At 46.6% G+C, this 17,779-nt stretch overlaps 2 protein-coding genes across 2 annotated transcripts; both read left to right on the top strand.

Moving 5' to 3' along the window:
• Positions 1-185: 185 nt before the first annotated feature.
• On the top strand, positions 186-4,866 carry zmp:0000000529 (WD repeat-containing protein 20). Its single transcript, XM_054793939.1, has 4 exons — positions 186-869; positions 1,588-1,770; positions 1,837-3,243; positions 3,317-4,866. The coding sequence occupies exons 1-4, from the start codon at positions 486-488 to the stop codon at positions 3,362-3,364; spliced, it is 2,022 nt and encodes a 673-aa protein (XP_054649914.1). The 5' UTR covers positions 186-485; the 3' UTR covers positions 3,365-4,866.
• Positions 4,867-5,062: 196 nt separating this feature from the next.
• Positions 5,063-16,607, top strand: hif1al (hypoxia inducible factor 1 subunit alpha, like). Its single transcript, XM_054793941.1, has 15 exons — positions 5,063-5,226; positions 8,354-8,544; positions 10,223-10,410; positions 11,936-12,020; positions 12,111-12,226; positions 12,701-12,879; positions 12,992-13,098; positions 13,173-13,320; positions 13,878-14,092; positions 14,296-14,471; positions 14,552-14,650; positions 15,370-15,515; positions 15,606-15,720; positions 15,804-15,921; positions 15,999-16,607. The coding sequence occupies exons 1-15, from the start codon at positions 5,192-5,194 to the stop codon at positions 16,064-16,066; spliced, it is 1,986 nt and encodes a 661-aa protein (XP_054649916.1). The 5' UTR covers positions 5,063-5,191; the 3' UTR covers positions 16,067-16,607.
• Positions 16,608-17,779: the final 1,172 nt, after the last annotated feature.

The raw sequence follows: 17,779 nt of genomic DNA, 5'->3' as shown, positions 1-17,779 counted from the left end.
ATTAGCATGATAATGTTTTTTACTTAAAAGATTATACTTTTAAGTAAAAAAGAAAGTGCACATCATGAATCAAGTTAACTGAGTTTTTTTTTTACATGGCTTAAACAGAGTTTACGTTGCTGCTAATGAATCATGCTTGCTTGCTTTGTACCACCCCTCACGAAAGTGCACATCTGCACCACCAGGGGGCGCATGGCCTCCAGTCTCTCCGCCCAGCGGTCGAGTGGAGGCTGAGAGCAGGTCGAGGACGATGTCGTCGCCGGCCCACAGGGGCTCTCCGTCGGGCTTGGGTCATCAGCCAGCGGCGCTCTGGTGGCCTGTGCTGGTGTAAAATGCGGGCCACACTGGCAGCGCTGGTCGGCCTAGCTGAGCGCGGCTGCTCGCCTCCGCCGCTCCCGATTCTGCCCTAGTACTATTTTTTAATCGCGGTGTTATTGTTTCCAGGTCAAGAGCCCAGTTTCCTGAGCGGCTTGTTTGGACTAAAGATGGCCGGAGATGGCGGCGCTCTGAAGGATATCAATGAGATTAAATCGCAGTTCCGGACCAGAGAGGGCTTCTACAAACTGCTCACCCTCTCCGACTCGCAGCAGCGGGGCGGGCTGCCACGGGGTCCCTCTGCCGGGGCCACCTTGGGCCCCGCGGCTGGAACCTGCCCGATACCAGGCGGGGGGGTCGGGCTGCTTCAGGGCCCCGGAGCCGCCGCCTCCTCTTCAAATGCCGCAGCCAACTCGTCTCCGGTGGGCTTCCTGCCGCCGGTGCGAGTCTCTATGGTCAAGCTACAACCCGAAGACCCTAGCGAGGAGTCGGAGCGTGTGTGCTTCAACATCGGCAGGGAGCTTTATTTCTACACGTACACCAACATCAAGAAGGTGAGCCGGGCTGCTCGGCCCTCTCCGCCCCGGTCACTGGAGCACAGTGGACGGTCAGTTAGCCTAGCATGCTAGCTAGCCCGCTAGCGCTATTAGCTTGCATTTCATGCATTGTAAACAAGCTAATATAGATACTGGCTGCTAACATTCACCTCATTTCGTTTATTTTGGTGATCACAAGTCGTCCTTAGGGAGCAGATTGACGTCACTTAATGTTCCAAACAGTGCTTAAAAGCAAAGCAACAGAATGTGATCTGTCCTGGAATCTCATAAGGTCTCTTTGGGGGCCCACTGAGGATGAGTCATGAGGCAGAAGATGGCCAGAGGAGGTCAGGTGGTTCAGGATGAGATTAGTGTGTGTTGACGGCTTTGATCGAGTTTAAATGAAGCAGCAACATCTGTGTAGGACCTCTAGGAACACCTCCAACATCACCTGTTTACATGAACAACTTTCTGTGCAGACAGGAGGGTGTTCCAGAATCCACAGTAGTTTAAACAAAATAATAAATGTTTTTTTACAGCCATATACTGCTGTAGACGATTTGATTGGTTGGAAGTTTAAACACTGGGAGTCATGTGTTACTCATGTACAACAGACTTTAAAAAATCAACCAGTTAGGCCCTTGTTTTATTGTATGCACATGTATTGAACCCAAATGAACTTTGAACATTCTACTCTGTGTTCTTTGGTCCTGGTTCTGGATCTGTGTGTGTCCAGGCTGTGGACCTGAGCAAGCCCATCGACAAGAGGATCTACAAGGGCACTCAGCCCACGTGTCACGACTTCAACCAGCACTCCGCATCGGCTGAGAGCGTGGCTCTCATCGTGGGATTTTCAGCCGGGCAGGTCCAGTATCTGGACCCCATCAAGAAGGAAACCAGTAAACTCTTCAATGAGGAGGTACATACTTCTGTCACTCAGTTTTGTCTCTGGAAAGCTGACATGTTTGTTGTCTCTGCCCCCCAGAGGTTGATAGACAAGTCCAAGGTGACATGTCTAAAGTGGCTACCTAAGTCAGAGAACCTGTTTCTGGCGTCGCACGCCAGCGGCCACCTCTACCTCTACAATGTGGAGCACCCATGTGGCACCACGGCGCCACAGTACTCGCTGCTGCGGCAGGGCGAGGGCTTCGCCGTCTACGCCTGCAAGACCAAGACGCCGCGCAACCCGCTCCTGCGCTGGGCGGTGGGCGAGGGAGGCCTCAACGAGTTTGCTTTCTCGCCGGACGGCGTGCACGTGGCGTGTGTGGGCCAGGACGGCTGCCTGCGTGTCTTCCACTTTGACTCCATGGAGCTGCAGGGCGTCATGAAGAGCTACTTTGGCGGCCTGCTGTGCGTGTCGTGGAGTCCTGACGGGAAGTACCTGGCCACGGGTGGCGAGGACGACCTGGTGACCGTGTGGTCGTTTGCAGAAAGCCGCGTGGTGGCTCGGGGTCATGGCCACAAGTCCTGGGTCAACGTGGTGGCCTTTGACCCCTTCACGACCTCCCTTGAGGATGAGGAACCAATGGAGCTCAGCGGCAGTGAGGAGGACCTCCACCAGGGGGTGCCAAACAACTCCATGCACTTTGGGCGCGTGCGAACCAGCAGCACGTTGTCGCGTCTTTCCCGCCACAGCTCCAAAGGCGGGGGCTCAGCGGCGGTCACCTACAGGTTTGGTTCTGTGGGTCAGGACACTCAGTTCTGTCTGTGGGACCTGACTGATGACGTGCTCTACCCCCGCCTGCCGCTGTCCCGAGCCTTCACTAACACTTTCGGACCCTCGCTGCCCAACTCCAGCAGCGGGGGGGTGAACAGCACGACAGGTGGGGGAGGAAGTGGAGGCGTGGAGGGCCACCATCACCCCCCCAACACCACCATCAGCACCTCTAACCCGCCCACGCTGCCCCTGCCCCTCCCACGCTCATTATCGCGATCCAATTCGCTGCCCCACCCCGCCGTCGCCAATGCCTCCAAGGGCCAGGGCGCTTCAGAGGGCGGTGGCGGAGGAGGAGGGGGTGGGGGCAGCGGCGGCGGAGGGAACAGCACACCGTTCAGCATCGGCCGCTTTGCCACGCTCTCCCTGCAGGAGCGAAAGTCGGACAAGTCGGGCAGCAGCGGCGTGGAGAAGGAGCACAAGCGCTACCACAGCCTGGGCAACATCAGCAAGAGCAACGACAAGATCAATGTGGCGCCCAGGAGCAGCCGCTTGGACGCCGCCAAGGTGTTGGGCACCACGCTGTGCCCGCGCATGCACGAGGTGCCTCTGCTGGAGCCGCTAGTGTGCAAGAAGATCGCCCACGAGCGCCTCACCGTGCTCGTCTTCATGGACGACTGCATAATCACGGCGTGCCAGGAGGGCCTCATCTGCACATGGGCGCGACCCGGGAAGGCGGTACGTCCTCAGCGCACCATACCGCTGACGTCTCGTCCCACTGTCTAACTTCCTGTGTCATCTTCTGCTTCAGAACTTAACAGCACAGAACGGCAACTCTCCGAGTGGCACGGTGGTATAGCTGCAACTTCATCCCTCCTCCTCCTCCTCCTCCATCGCCACGTTGCAGTCTGACAGCCCCTCCCATCCCAAATAGGGGGACAAAGCAGAGACTGGAGCACCTGACCACTGCAGTATTACCCTCCAGAAGCCACGGCCGCTGTATTTAAGTTATTTATTTTACCATGAGACTGTGTAGTAATTTATACTGTAAATAGTCAAAGTACTCTAACAGCCAGGAAGGAAGTGGACAAGTTGTACAAAGCAACACACTGAATGTCCTTTAGGCAAGTACGTCACCGTCTTTTTAGTTCTGAGCCGCATGGATGGACACTGGGGTCCAAGTCATGTGACCAGCCTGCGTGCTCACACATACATACATACACACACACACACACACACACACACAGTCGCTAGCGGTGTAGCATGGTGTGTATCTCGCACTCATTCGTGTTGCACCTGAATTGCCTCTTGCAATAATTTGCACACACAAGCGATCCACGGTCCATCCATCTGCCGCGTGCCGCCACCAGGTGGCCTAAAACAAACAAACGCCACACGTTGAGCGATGAAACTGCATTTAATTTCAGCCTGTTGTGATTTTTTTTTTTGCTTTCCAATAAAGACAAGCCAAGCTCACCTTTGTCACCGTGCTGACATCATCCGCATCTTTGTCCGACTCGGGATCAGGGGGTCGTTCTGATGATAATAGGTACTTGGGACTCTCTGCTGTTGAGTAAATTAACACCCCTAAGTGAGCAGCACCTTCTTGTCCACTGTGAATAAAGAAAAGGAGTTGGAAGCATACAATTGTCTAAAATGTCTTGGTATGATGAATAATTAGGATCCACTGATGGATTAAATAGGACGACGTGTCCAAAGTAGAACCTGGGGGCCATTTTCGGCCCAGGTATTTTATTACATGTTACAGTTTGTTTTGCCAACTATAACACAAAGCTTAGATGTTGTTTTGTTCAGGAAACTTGGTATATATTCACCTACTTTTGGATTACTCTTGGCATCTTTAATGTACAAAATGTATGTGCACGTCAAATTCGGGGGCATCCACGGTTCAGCAGGACAAACCAGTTTCAGGACTGTTTTCCATCCCATCCTCAACTGTCAGCACTTGTTACAAGGAGGGTTCTCAAGTCCCAGCTGTCCTGTCAAGAGAGTCAAAAGTCATGAGGGCTGTCGGCTGATCCCTGTGGTGCGCGATGAAGAGAGATTGTGGTTTAAGATGATGCAGGGTGCGAGAACATGCTGTTAATGAATCGAACGTCATTAGCCGTCTTAACCAGAAGTGTTCTGGTTTATGACCACCAGAGGGGGCCAACTCAAACAGTCAAAGCGTCTTTGTCAGTCGAACAACTGCCAAGGCGAGGGGGCGGGGCGTAAGGGCAGTGCGCTATCAAGCGAGAGACAAACCGGAAGCTTAATTTTATTTTACAGAATAAAACTAAATAAACTCTATTACTAAATTTAAACGGACGAACAACAAATGTGAGATTTATGTAACAATGTGATGATAAATAAAATTGAGGGTGCAGTGTTTAGTGTGTGACTGATGAGACATGTTAAGTAGTTGTAAATAACTGTAGTGGATAGTGCAACATTGGAATGCTTTTCGTCTTTCGACACACATAACTACCATTAGCCTATTTATGGTCTGGCATATTAATTTCCTTGTCTGCTGGGAAATTCCCTAACATGAGCTTCTTTCGACTTTAATTTCAAAAAGGTGAGACCGGATGCAAGGTTTTCTGGACGCGGTGCTACCTTGACGTAGTGAGTTGTGTTTTTTACGTCCCCGAAAAACTGTAATAGCGAACTATTCTCAGAAGACGACATGGAGGACAGTGCGGAAAGTGCGGCGCCCAAACGGTAAGACTCGAGTCATAGTAAACATTATTCGTAATTTAGCCACTTTGTATTTGATGTGTATTTCCTTTGTGTGTGGGTTTTTTTAAAAAAAACAACAACAAAACTTTACAAGACGCCGTGCTGTGAAAGCAGCGTGGAGTGACTCCGCCGCTCCTCTCGCATACTTGATCGGCATTTTTTGCTTACTTGATTCTGATCGATTTAAAGCGAATAATTTGCTTCTCGTGAACGGTCGATTGTGGTGCGTTTAGGGACCCTGCATGAATTGTGTATTAAAGCTGCAGTCGTTCATTGTGCTATAACGCTTTCTTGGGAATAATTTAGTGCAAACAAATTCGTGCGGTCATGATGATGAAAGTGTGTTTCGTCTCGTGTTTCTTTGGACAAAGTCTTTTATTTTGTGAAGTGTCGAGTCAACCCAGAGAGCTGACAGTTGAGGACTTATCCTCATGTGCTCTGTCAGACTTTTGTTGCAAGCTGACTTCTCTGCAAGTCTCAAGGTTTAGTCCTGCTGCTGCTGCTACCCGTGTGCATGTCGTGTGTCAAGACGAGAAACAACTCTTTAAAAATATCTCAATTTTGGATATCCCAATGTTGAGTTCCTGGTAAATGGATGACTGTGTGCTGACGTCTCTCGTACCATCACAGGAAGTACACTCATAAGTTATCAAACATTGTGGGACGCTTTGGAAACTCCCCGTTTTCTCCCCAGGGGACATCATGTAAATGGGAATGATCTGTTCCAGGGTCAAGCTGTGTGTTTTTAACTGTCATGCAACAATCTATCTATCTCAATAAGCATAGGAGAAAAAAAAAGCAAAGTTTTTTTTGTCATGACAGGTGTGTCAGTGCGAATGCACTTTGACTTCTGCATACACTGAAGTCGGCGAGCACGCTGTGGTGCAGTGGACAAACTGGAGGCAGTTAAAGACGACTGGCTTGGCCTTGGGCTCTTTTGGTCACGGGCCGCATTCTGTTAAAAAAAACACTGAACCACAGCTGCCGCAACATCAGCTACTAGTCTGTTATTATTTCATAGCTCAGAGAAGAATTAGCTTTCTTTTGTGTCACGTCACTGCTGTGCAAATGTGTGCGTGCGTGCGTGCGTGCGTTTTAGAGGGTAAGACACATGCACACACAAACCCTGTTGCAATACTTCCTGTTTTGGTGTACAGCACAACACGTTCCAAACCAAATTTGGAGCAAAGATTAATCTTGTAATGTGAGTCTAATGTGTGTGTGCGTGCGTGTGTGTGCCTTCATGTACTCTCTTGACATGAGAAACGGGCGTGTCCTCACCTGGCTCACTTTCAAGAGGCGGTGCATGCAAATTATGTAAATACTAGCTCTTCCAGTCACATTTCGCATCTGCGTACACACGCACACAAAGGTGCTAGCCAAGTGGAGAGGACTGTGTGTTCCTGCACGCTGCCATGTGAGAACTAGATAAAGAGATAAAGGGTACACTGTCACAGTGTACAGCAACTCTTGTGTTGTTGACACCGGCAGTAGTTCTGTTGTTGGTGTCCAGTAGCAGGACGAATGACTTGTGCACGTTCCACCAGTGTTGTTTTCCACTCTGCAAATGTTCCCAACTTTGGACATGGCAAAAAGCGGGAGGGGTGCGGTTGGGGGAAGGGAAGTAGGGTTAAGGTTAGCGGGGGGAGGGGCAGACTGGGAGACGATGCAAACACTTCCCAGCAGCTGAGACGAAAACAAAACAAATACATTTTGTTCCCTCAACTTGTGAACTTTCCTCTTTTATTTTGGCGGTCCAAAATGTTCAAGATCACCATGCCGCCCGCCCCCACCCCTCAGACCACCTTGAAATTTTTATAGCGCGTCGTCTGGCTCAAGTGCATGGGGTGCAATTCTCTGCCGAAACACTAGGGCTGCTGTTTTCCAGCCTGTCCTTTGTCGCAAGCAAACAATAGCAATTAAAGAAAGATGGTACTTTTATTGCAAATGTTGATTCCAGATTGGAAAAGTCGAAGGTCGGCTGTACTGCCTCTAAATAATTTGTGTCCACCAGTGGTCCCCAACCTTTTTGGACCCCATGGACCAGCTCTGAATCTGTTTTCAAAATATGACTACGTAAAAAAATAATTATTTTTTCTTCAATATTGCTACTAAAATGCAAATTTCTTCCTCATAATTTAATTAGAGTTCATTCTCGTAAAATGGTGACTTTTTTCTTTTCAGAATAGGACTTTTGCTCTCTTAATATTTTGACTTTATTCTCGTAAAATTACAGCTGTTTTTTTTGTTTCTGCTGGTGTTTTTTTCCTTACTATCCTACTATTTCTACTTTCTTCTTGTACATTTTCTTCTCGTAATTATGGTTTTAATCCCACAATATTTTGACTTTATTCTTGTAACTTTTTCCACTCCCTAATTTAAAAAAAATGACAACTTTATTTGTTGTTTTGTTTGTTACTCATGATATTGCAACTTAAAACAATAACAGATTTTATCTTTAATATTTCAACTTTAAGCTGCTAAAATGTTATTTTTCCACATATTATGTCATTCTTGTAAAATAGATTTTTCTTGTTAGATGCCTTTCTTTCGCTTAATATTTCCACTTTATTCTTGTAAAATGATTGCACATTTTTTCATTTTTGCCGCTGTTTTTTTTATTAATAATTTAAGGTTTTAGAATGTGCTTTGAGCCAATTTAAAAAAAAAAAAAAAAAAAACAGCCACGGGCCGCAAATGACCCCCTAGGCCGCACTTATGACACCCCCGCTTTAGCCAAAACACAGATTCATACATGAACTATAGTGTATGAATACCGAGGTACTAAAAGATGACCAATCACAGTCTACGTCGCCGCTACACGAGGTTTGACGTTGTTTTTTTGTTAAGGTGCACAAGAGGGTTTGGAGGGGGAGGAGCGAGCTGGCGTACCCTGGCACCTCAGTAGCATAATCCAGGCTTTAGTGCAGAAGGAGGGATGTTTCTAAAGTGGTGTCCCAGGCTGCCCGGTGGGACATTTTTAACATTCCTGCATCGAAAGGAGCCTCAAAGAAGAATCATCAGCATGTGCTGTGTTGTATTTCCAAAAGTGTACATGTTAACGTCGCATTACGTTCACTTCCTCATCCCCTTTCTTCTCCTCCTGCAGGACCAGTTCGGAGCAGAGGAAGCTGCGTTCCCGGGATGCGGCCCGCTGTAGGCGGAGCAAAGAGACAGAGCTCTTTTACGACCTGGCCCGGACGCTACCCTTCCCCCGGCGGGTCTCCACCCACCTGGACAAAGCCGCCATCATGAGGGTCACCCTCAGCTTCCTGCGCATGCAGCGCCTCCTCCATCCTGGTAGGAACGAGCGCGTCTGTCTAACCCAGTGCTTCTCAAATAGTGGTGAACTGTCGGGGGGGGGGGTGTGAGAGGCAAGGAGTACTTTCAATGTTACTGCAGACTTGCCAACATGTACAAATTTATCGTACTCAACATGCAATTTGACTCTTGAATACATTTTGAATACAATTTTGAGTTCAGTCTGTACAGTACAGATAAATAAATAAATAAATAGATATTATCATATTCTCTATCGTATTTCAAATCGGGGGGCGTGTGAAAGCATTTCTGTCTCCTGGGGGTGCATGACAGAAAATAATTGAGAACCACTGGTCTAACCTAACCTCAACCCGAGACTGCAGAATATGCTTTCACACAGACCAGAGACACAACAAAAAGCGCAAGAGAATTCCATGAATAAATAAATTAAACTCGCCATCCTGACTTTTTCCGGCCCATCCAACATAATCCTCCTTTAATTTCATCTCCTCCTTCACTGTGTCATCGCCTTGGGTGTCTTGGCAACCTCATATGAGACGCATCAACTGTAATATTCCTGTGACAGCCACTGGAGGAAAAGAAAAATCAAGTTGTTGGGCGCTGACACCAACACTTTTTCATATTTTTTATTACTCTTTAATCTATTTATGAGGCTTGAAGATGTCTAATAAAGCAGTAAAATGTCCGAGCCAGCAGTAGCGGTGAAGAACTATCCTTCATAGGCTGATGACATCGTAACACAGCGCAATTTCACGTTCTTCTTCAAACGCAGCCTTCTTTTCCTAATTTTAGGCAGGTGTCGCTGACATACTGTAATCCCTCGTTTATCGCGGTTAATTAGTTCCGCAAAGTAGGATTCCTTATTTATAAATGGAATATTGTCCTAGTTAGAGCATAGAAAACCTGTCTGCAACCTTCTAAATACCAGTTTTAACATTATCAGAGCCCTGTAGACATGAAATAACACCCCTATATTCTGTCTTTACACTCCTATTACCCATTGTAGTTGACATAATAAGAGAAATAAGTCATTTAACACATAAACATAACCCATACGTTGTTGCTGTGAATGTGCTCGGGTGGCACGGACAGGAAGTGAGGTCGGCGTTAGGGATTATTTTGTCTGTTGTGAGATCATTCACACTTTATTCATCTCCAAGAGAAAAAGCCTGTTGTTTGGGCGATCAAGCTTGTGTGTCTCACCCAACATTACAGTAACATGACTGACACCTAGTGACCAGTGACCAAGGCTACATATCATCAAAACGTCTTCTGAATGCCTTGTATTTATTTAAAAAAATACGTAAAATTTGCTATAATATGCATATTTTTGATTAATAATAAGCCGTATTCACGAATGATTTATTAACAACCACGATAGAGACTTCGAAGAAAGAAGTGGCGTGGCACGACTGTATCCCAATCTGCTACATCAGTAAGGCTAACATGTAGCCACCTAGCATCAGGACATAAAGTGCCACACACGGCAAGCTTTTCTTTAGCACAGCCCCACCTGCTGGATCTGATGTGTCGCTGCACCGCTTGGCCCTCATTCAAGTGGACTGTAACAGCCAAAACTGAAAAGAAATTCCTCACTCTGCACATTTTTATCTTGCTCTGCACCAACAATTACCCCCACAAAGTTTTGCATAACTTTACCAGGTAACTATTAAGGTCATATTTGCTTGTTTCACAGGAGGCGAGAGTCCAAGTTCATCTGAAGAAAAAGAAGAAGAGGAGAAGGAGGAGGAGGAGGATGAAGAAGAAGACCCAGCAGACGGGCTGTACGCTCAGGCGCTGGCGGGCTTCATCGTGGTGATATCGGAGGAGGGGGACATGATCTACCTGACGGAGAACGTCAGCAAGCACGTCGGCATGGCTCAGGTACGATACTGAAGACAAAGAAGGTCATTCTGGCAGATGCTTTCATGCCACGGGGGGTTATCTGTGGGTGATCTGAAACTAGGGCTGCAACTAACGATTATTTTAATAACTGATTAATTGGTTGATTATTTTTTTGATTAATTAATGAATCTGATTCCAAAAAACATTTTTAATTTCCGCCCCCCTTTATTGAGATATAGAAGCTTTGGCCTGGCAGGGCAAATAAGTGCACAAACACCAGGTTGCCGCTTGAATATTCTGTTAAAATAATAAAAAATCTAAATGTTTGTCAAATAGCTTCAGTAAAACAATAAATGTATGCAAAAATGCAATCATGATAATTTTCTTAGTCGATTAATCTGAAGCTCGTTGTTTCGATTAATGGAGTAATCGGTTAGCCCAGGGGTGGGCAAACTTTTCGACTCGCCGGCCGCACCGAGTTAACAAAATTGGCCAGGGGGCTGACTATATATTTGATACATGCACACTATTTTACGCTTACAACAGTCCACCTGGAATTATTTGTCTTATTTTATCCCTAAAAGTGTCATTCAACCTGCTATAAGTCCCTTTTTTCAGGAGCACTTTAAACATCAACCACATCAAATATCGAAATTCATTATTTTTTTTACTGAAAAAGACATGAATAAAGGAATTTGAGAGGCTGAAATCAGAAGACAATTAAATCAAAAAACGATGAATCGATGACCAAAATAGTTGTCGATTAATTGGGTAATCGATTAACCATCGATCAATCGATTAATTGTTGCAGTGTATCTGAAATGTTATTTTTTTGGAAAACTGCTTCCAGAGTGGGTAAATCTGAGAACGCCGGCTTGTCGTTGCCGTGTATACAGGCAATACGAAAACGATGACATCACCAACTCGCCGCCGTCACGTGACCCCAAGTGAGCTTTGACAACCAACCAACATAATAGCTGAATATTTCAACGTACACCACTCACCCCAGTCGGCATTCTCCTCCTATTTTGTTGTCTAATACTCTATAATGACGCGCAGAAGTAATTCCTCTTCTCTGAAGTCTTGAAAGCGGAAGAGGACGGACTTTCTATCTTCTTCTCTGATTTGGTGTGTCACGTGGCTCCGCTCGAATGTTTGTTCACAGCGCCAAGCGTAGGTATGCGTGTGTATTACATCATTTCCACTCAGTGATTTGTTCCCGTCTGGATGCAACAATTTACTAATCCGACAGTGTGAACGTAACCTTTTTTTTTTCCCCAATCCGCCAAAAAAAAGAAAAAAAAATCTCAGGAACATTCCCGTGTGGACAGGAACTGAGTCTTTCCGCCTGTTTGGGCTCTTCGAGAAGAATCGTGCACGTGTCACGTTGATTTATGACGTGAAAAAATGCAGCATGCTTTGAAGACGTTGCAGTACGAGATACTGGAGGGGAGTCGAAGAGGGGTTTAGCTGACTCCGTGCAATGCAGTTGTGCAGGCACAATCATAAACATGTTGCCAAGTGAACACCTCCCCAACAGTGTTTGTGTGTTTGCGTTCCACAGTTGGAGCTGCTGGGTCAGAGCGTCTACGACTTTGTTCATCCCTGCGACCAGGAAGAGCTCAGGGACATCCTCGCACTGCGCCCCGGTCCGATTAATTAATTACACTGTTATTATTATTATTATTACAGTCAGCATTATTGTCATTATTATATACATGCTTCGTTTATGTTTTCAGGCTGTGGTAAAAAAGTAACTCAAGGTCAGCTCACCCTCAAGAACTTCTTCTTACGGATGAAGAGCACGCTGACCACCAGGGGGCGTACTGTCAACATCAAGTCTGCCAGCTGGAAGGTGCCGCAATGACACAAACGTGTAGTCATGATTTTCAGCTCCATGATTTACTGTATGACACCGGTGTCCAAAGTGTGGCCCGGGGGCCATTTATGACTCGTGACTTTTTTCTCCAACTACTAGGAGAAAAAAGTAGCATTTTAACATGAAAAAAGTAATATTGTGAGGAAAAATAACATAATTTTAGTGTCATAAAGTTGAAATATTACAGTTATAAAGTAATATTAAAACAACAAATAAAGTTATAATATAATATGGGAATAAAAGCATGCTAGAACAAGAACAACATTTCTGAAGGTTGTTTATGAAGAAATATTTGGGGGGGGGGGGGGGGGGGGGGGGGGAGAGACAGCAAAATTGGGAATTTATAACTTCTTAGCATATGTCCCTTGCACCCTTTCATTTTTCAGTATGTGGTCCTCACTCGGAAAAGTTTGGACACCCCTGATTTATGATATGAAACGTGTCTCCCAGGTGTTCCACTGCACAGGTCACATGCGTCCATTGGGCGACCCGTCGTCCCCTTGTGGCATGGTGATGGCGCTGCTGTGTGAGCCTATCCCTCACCCGTCCAGCGTGGACTTCCCTCTGGACACGCACACCTTCCTCACCCGCCACAGCATGGACCTGCGCTTCACGCACTGCGAGGGCAGGTGAGCGTGCCGCCCTGTCCTCAACATCTGACCTCCGCCAAGCACAAACGTTGTGTTTGTGTCCTGTGCGAGACATTCCAGTTGTGATTTTAGGGCGTGTTTGTGTTCCCAGGGTAACGGAGTTGGTGGGGTATGAGGCGGCCGATCTTATCGGTCGCTCAGTGTTCGAGTTCCACCACGCGCTCGACTCGGATCACGTCAACAAAAGCCTGCACACGCGTGAGTTTGAACGCGTTCCGCTCCGGTTTAGCTGGAACTGAATCTTCACTTCCTGTTTGTGCCTTTTCGTGCAGTGCTGGCCAAGGGTCAAGTGAGCACCAGCCCCTACCGCTTCCTGGCGAGGGGCGGCGGCTTCGTGTGGGCAGAGACGCAGGCCACCGTCCTCTACAGCAGCAAAATGTCACAGCCGGAGGCGGTGGTCTGCCTCAACTTTGTACTCAGGTACGCACAAGGGTAGCTGATGGATGGGTACTGTACATGGACATCTGACAACCTTGAAGACATTTTATGAGTATCGAAAGGTAAAGAATTCAACGCGGGAGCGGAGATCCAGAGATAAATAGATAGATATAGACATATATATTTAATTTTGTTAATAATGTTTCTTTAAGACAAAGCATTTCAGATTTTTCTTTGTTGTCAGATTTTTTTAATTTTTGCTGTTTTTTTTTTTTTTGTTGATTTGTTTTTCCTTCTCCACTATGTGCCACGGGCCACAAATGGCCCCCCAGTTGCACTTTGGACACATGCGCTAGGAAGACGGCACACTTGGCTTTCCCAGTGAAATACGGGCCATTTGAATGGCCAATGGCACATTGTTGAACTAACAAAAACAAAGTTAAAATAGAGCAAAAAGGCTGAAATGTTGATACTAACGACTAACAAATGCAAATGCAAATCAGACGACGAAGTAATCTACACTCCCACCACAAATAGGTTGCAGTCCCGTGGGAAACACTGAAAATATAACACTCACACTGTCATCTCTTCTTCTGCAGCGCTGTTGAGCAGTCAGATGTCGTTTTGTCCACGGAGCAGCTTTGTGGCGCCGATAGCCACAAAGAGGAGTCGTCACCTTCAGCCGTGGAGGGCTCTGACCGCCTCGATAAGGACTCGGGTTCCAGACCGGGCAGCCTGCCGGACGCAGAGACGCCGGACGAGCTTCTCCGGTTGACGCCGGCGGACGGAGACTCCGTCTCTCCGCTGACAGGAGGTGTGTTTACGCACACAAAGACAATAAACTACATTGACAAAGATTCTTTAAAAGTAGCATTGTTCATACGCGTGTTTGTAAATCTACAACCTCTCCATCATTGTCACGTGTTTGAAGTCAATAGCAGCTGCATATTGATCATGTTGTTGACTTTGTGTGTGTGTGTGTGTTGTTTTTGTTTTGTTTTTTTTTTGTCCCGTCAGACTTCGTGTCTCTCTCCTTTGTGACGCCGCACAGTCCAGACAGCCTCCCGGATGACCCTCAGGACCTGTGCACCCCAGAGCTGCGACAGCTGCTCTCGCCCATCTTCAACCCCATCACCCCTCCTCCTCCATCATCTTCAGATGTTGACCCCTCACTGCAACCCCAGCCAGTTCAGGTAGAAATAGAAATAAAAAGTTTGCATCCTTATAAACACATGGAGGCCTGTGTTCAAAAACATGTCCTTATGTCTCACAGAGCCAATGCGAGGAGAACGTACTGGACACCAGCAAGGTGGAGAAGTTTTTCGCCTTTTGCCCAGAAGATGCCGACAAGGCGCAGGATCAAGAACAGCTGGTGAGTGCAACACAGCTTGTCTAATTGCTTGTCTAAGCCACATCGCGCATTGAATTCCACCATTAATTAATAAATCATCAAAATTTTATGTATCTTTTAACTAAAATACAAATATAAGGCATTCAGAAGACTCATTCAAAGACATGATGATATGTAATGCACTGGTCACTAGGTGTCAGTAATGTTTCATTGATGAGGCACCACAGGAAGTACAGTCTTCCCTCATTTACCGCGGGGGATAGGTTCCCAAAATAGCCCGCAAGAAGTGAAATCTGTAAAGTAACCAAGTTCAGAACATGAAGTAAAAAACAGGAAGTAAAAAAGCAAAAAGGAACTCTCCCAATGCTAACATGTGCGTCTATATTGTATCTTATTGTCTCTTATATCTACTATATTGGGTAATAGGAGCGTAAAGGTGACTATAGGGGTGTTATTTCATGTCTAGAGGGCTCTAATAATGTTAAAAACTGTATTTATATGGTGGTAAACAGGTTTTCTATTCTGTAACTATGAAAATATTCAATTTTTGTCCTACTTTGCAAACATTTCCTTATCACTGTCATGTCTGGAACCAATTAACTGCAGTAAACAAGGGATTACTGTAGCTTTATAAAGGCAGAACTGTTGTATCGGGTCTCATTACATGTACCTAACGAAGTGACCAGTCTGTGCCCATAAACGTGTTGGAGTGTCACCTCAACCACGTTGTCTTGCTTCAGGTCATGGATGGGATTGATCTGGACACGCTGGCTCCTTACATCTCCATGGATGACGACTTCCAGCTGACCTTTTTCAGCGGCATGCCGGAGGACACGAGCGAGCCTCCGTCCTCTTCGCCTGAGGTCCCCACCGTCAACAGGAAACGGTACGAGGGACACCACGTGGCTGGACTTTGGAATGTTTGTCGACAAAGATTGCTGCTGTTTCTCACGCTCTCACTCTGCTCGTCTCTCAGGGCTTACGACCCGGACGAGGAGGACACACTGTCCAAGCTGATAACGGGCGACAAGAGACACAAACACGACCCCCCCTCGCTGGAAGAGGAGCTCCTTCTGAGCCACTCGTTACTGGTGAGAGGAAGAGGATGGGGCGTCTCTTAAGGAGAAGACAAGCTGTTGTCATCGCTCACGTTTGTGTTGGTGTTTGAACACAGGGCTGCCTGGAGGAAACTGGCCAATCCGAGGTGGGGCCTGGCCCACGGGGGCGGAGTCACCTCCTCACCGACAGAGACCCTGTCTTAGGCGGCATGAGGGGGCTCTGCGACACAGCTGGTACGTTTGCCACCTGGAGCCACACATCAGGTGATGTCAACCTATGACCTCACCCCGTGCGTCCCATCCTCCCGCAGCCCTGATGAGGGACATATTCAAGTCGCACCCGCCCGACTCGTTCCCGCCTCTGTTGCCCATGTCTTGACAAAGCGGTTCACCTGTTCCATCTGCATGCGCCAACACGCTTGGATGAAGGACAGCGTGAGGTCAACGGGCACCTGCTGGTGACGTGTGCGTGGACATCAAGGGGAAGACTTCATGTGAGCAGCAGGTGGCGCGTGCAAACCCATGATGCTCTGCTCTGCTCACTTCAATCAAACATAATTGAAAAAACAGTGGCATCTTTTTATACAATTAATTTCCTTCCTGTATTTTTGAAGTTGCCTAGTTGGCGTTCCTTTTACCTTCCTGCATGTGCCGGCCGGGTGGGGTTGACTTTTTTTTTTCTAACACTCCCTTTATCGATGTTTAAATACTGTACATGTAGCTTTGTATGATGTAAATTCTTTAGTTAGCATAGCATCAGTTAGTTTATGCAGCTATAGCAGGAGAAATAAACAGTGTACGTTTTTTTTTTTACTATAACTTTGAAGAAATGATGCCTGATCGTGAATTATGAGCTTTGACGCTACTTTTAAATATTTTAATGCTTCCATTTAAATAAAAGGTGCAAAAGCTCCCTGTGACCTTTGTTTTCTATCATGATAACGATGTATCAACGTGTGAAATGTAACGTGTGACTTACAATTGTCCATGTTCTGCTCTTTAAACGAATGGAAGTGACTTAACTGACGAACTTGATGAATGAGGAACAAATTCACCAAGTTATTGCTAAATCAAGTATTTATGAATATTGTCCTTTACAAGCCTTATCACAATAAAGAAATTAACCCCGCGGGAGGAGGTTTTCGGTGTTGGCTAGCAACAACTAGCATACAAAACGCTCATCTTCGTCTTATTTATTTTTCAGTAGCTTGGGAACCACGATGTACACTGCTGCCTCACAGAGGTCAGTCCAGGCACTACACCGCACACGACATAACATACAGCACAAGACGATGTTTTATTGTTCAGTGTGCCAAACTTATTGTATGTTATTACATTAGAAACAAAGCCTAACAGCGCCACCTGGTGGATCACTGTCCTCAATGACGCTTGTGGAAGCACCGTGTCAGATGTTGTAGTTCAAACATGTCACCACTAGAGGCTGCTTTAACAAGAAACATCAAGTCGCAGCATTATCAACTTGGATCAGAACCATGATGGGGGAGTTATGTTGTGGTACCAGATGGACCCACAGGAATATACACATTCTTCGTTTGGTGGTGACAGCACGAGCATTGGGGGGGGGGGGGGGGGGGGGGGGGGGGGGGGGGGGGATACAGGGCCAGTACGCTGCTGAAACCGCCCAAACATTGTGAAGACTGACATTTAGAATAGAAAACAACTGAATAATATAATTACAGTACTCTAGTACTGATCTGATACTGATAATATCAATATTTGGATTGACCCACCCATCCCTATAAGAGCTGACTTCCTGCGTGATGTTTTCTCTATTTCTCAAGCAAAGATGACACTTCAGGGTAAAACGAAATAAGTAGAAAATAATGCAAAGCAGCACCTTTTGTCAATGACTCGTGTGTGTGTTTACAGTAAGTCAACTTCTCTTTTTTGGAACAACCTGCGCATCAGCAGGAAGTCACCCTGCGATGAATGCAGGCGCGGATTTAGAGGGGGGGGGGTTTGAGGCACCCGCGATTTTTTTTGCCTGATTCTGATGTATGTCCATAGGGACATGCATCTGGCATGCAACTGAATTATGGGCACGTGGTGGACGCATATGCCAGAATGCAAC

This window comes from Dunckerocampus dactyliophorus, chromosome 12 (assembly GCF_027744805.1).
Source record: "Dunckerocampus dactyliophorus isolate RoL2022-P2 chromosome 12, RoL_Ddac_1.1, whole genome shotgun sequence".
Taxonomy (NCBI): domain Eukaryota; kingdom Metazoa; phylum Chordata; class Actinopteri; order Syngnathiformes; family Syngnathidae; genus Dunckerocampus; species Dunckerocampus dactyliophorus.
This window is presented reverse-complemented; position numbering and strand designations above follow the sequence as displayed.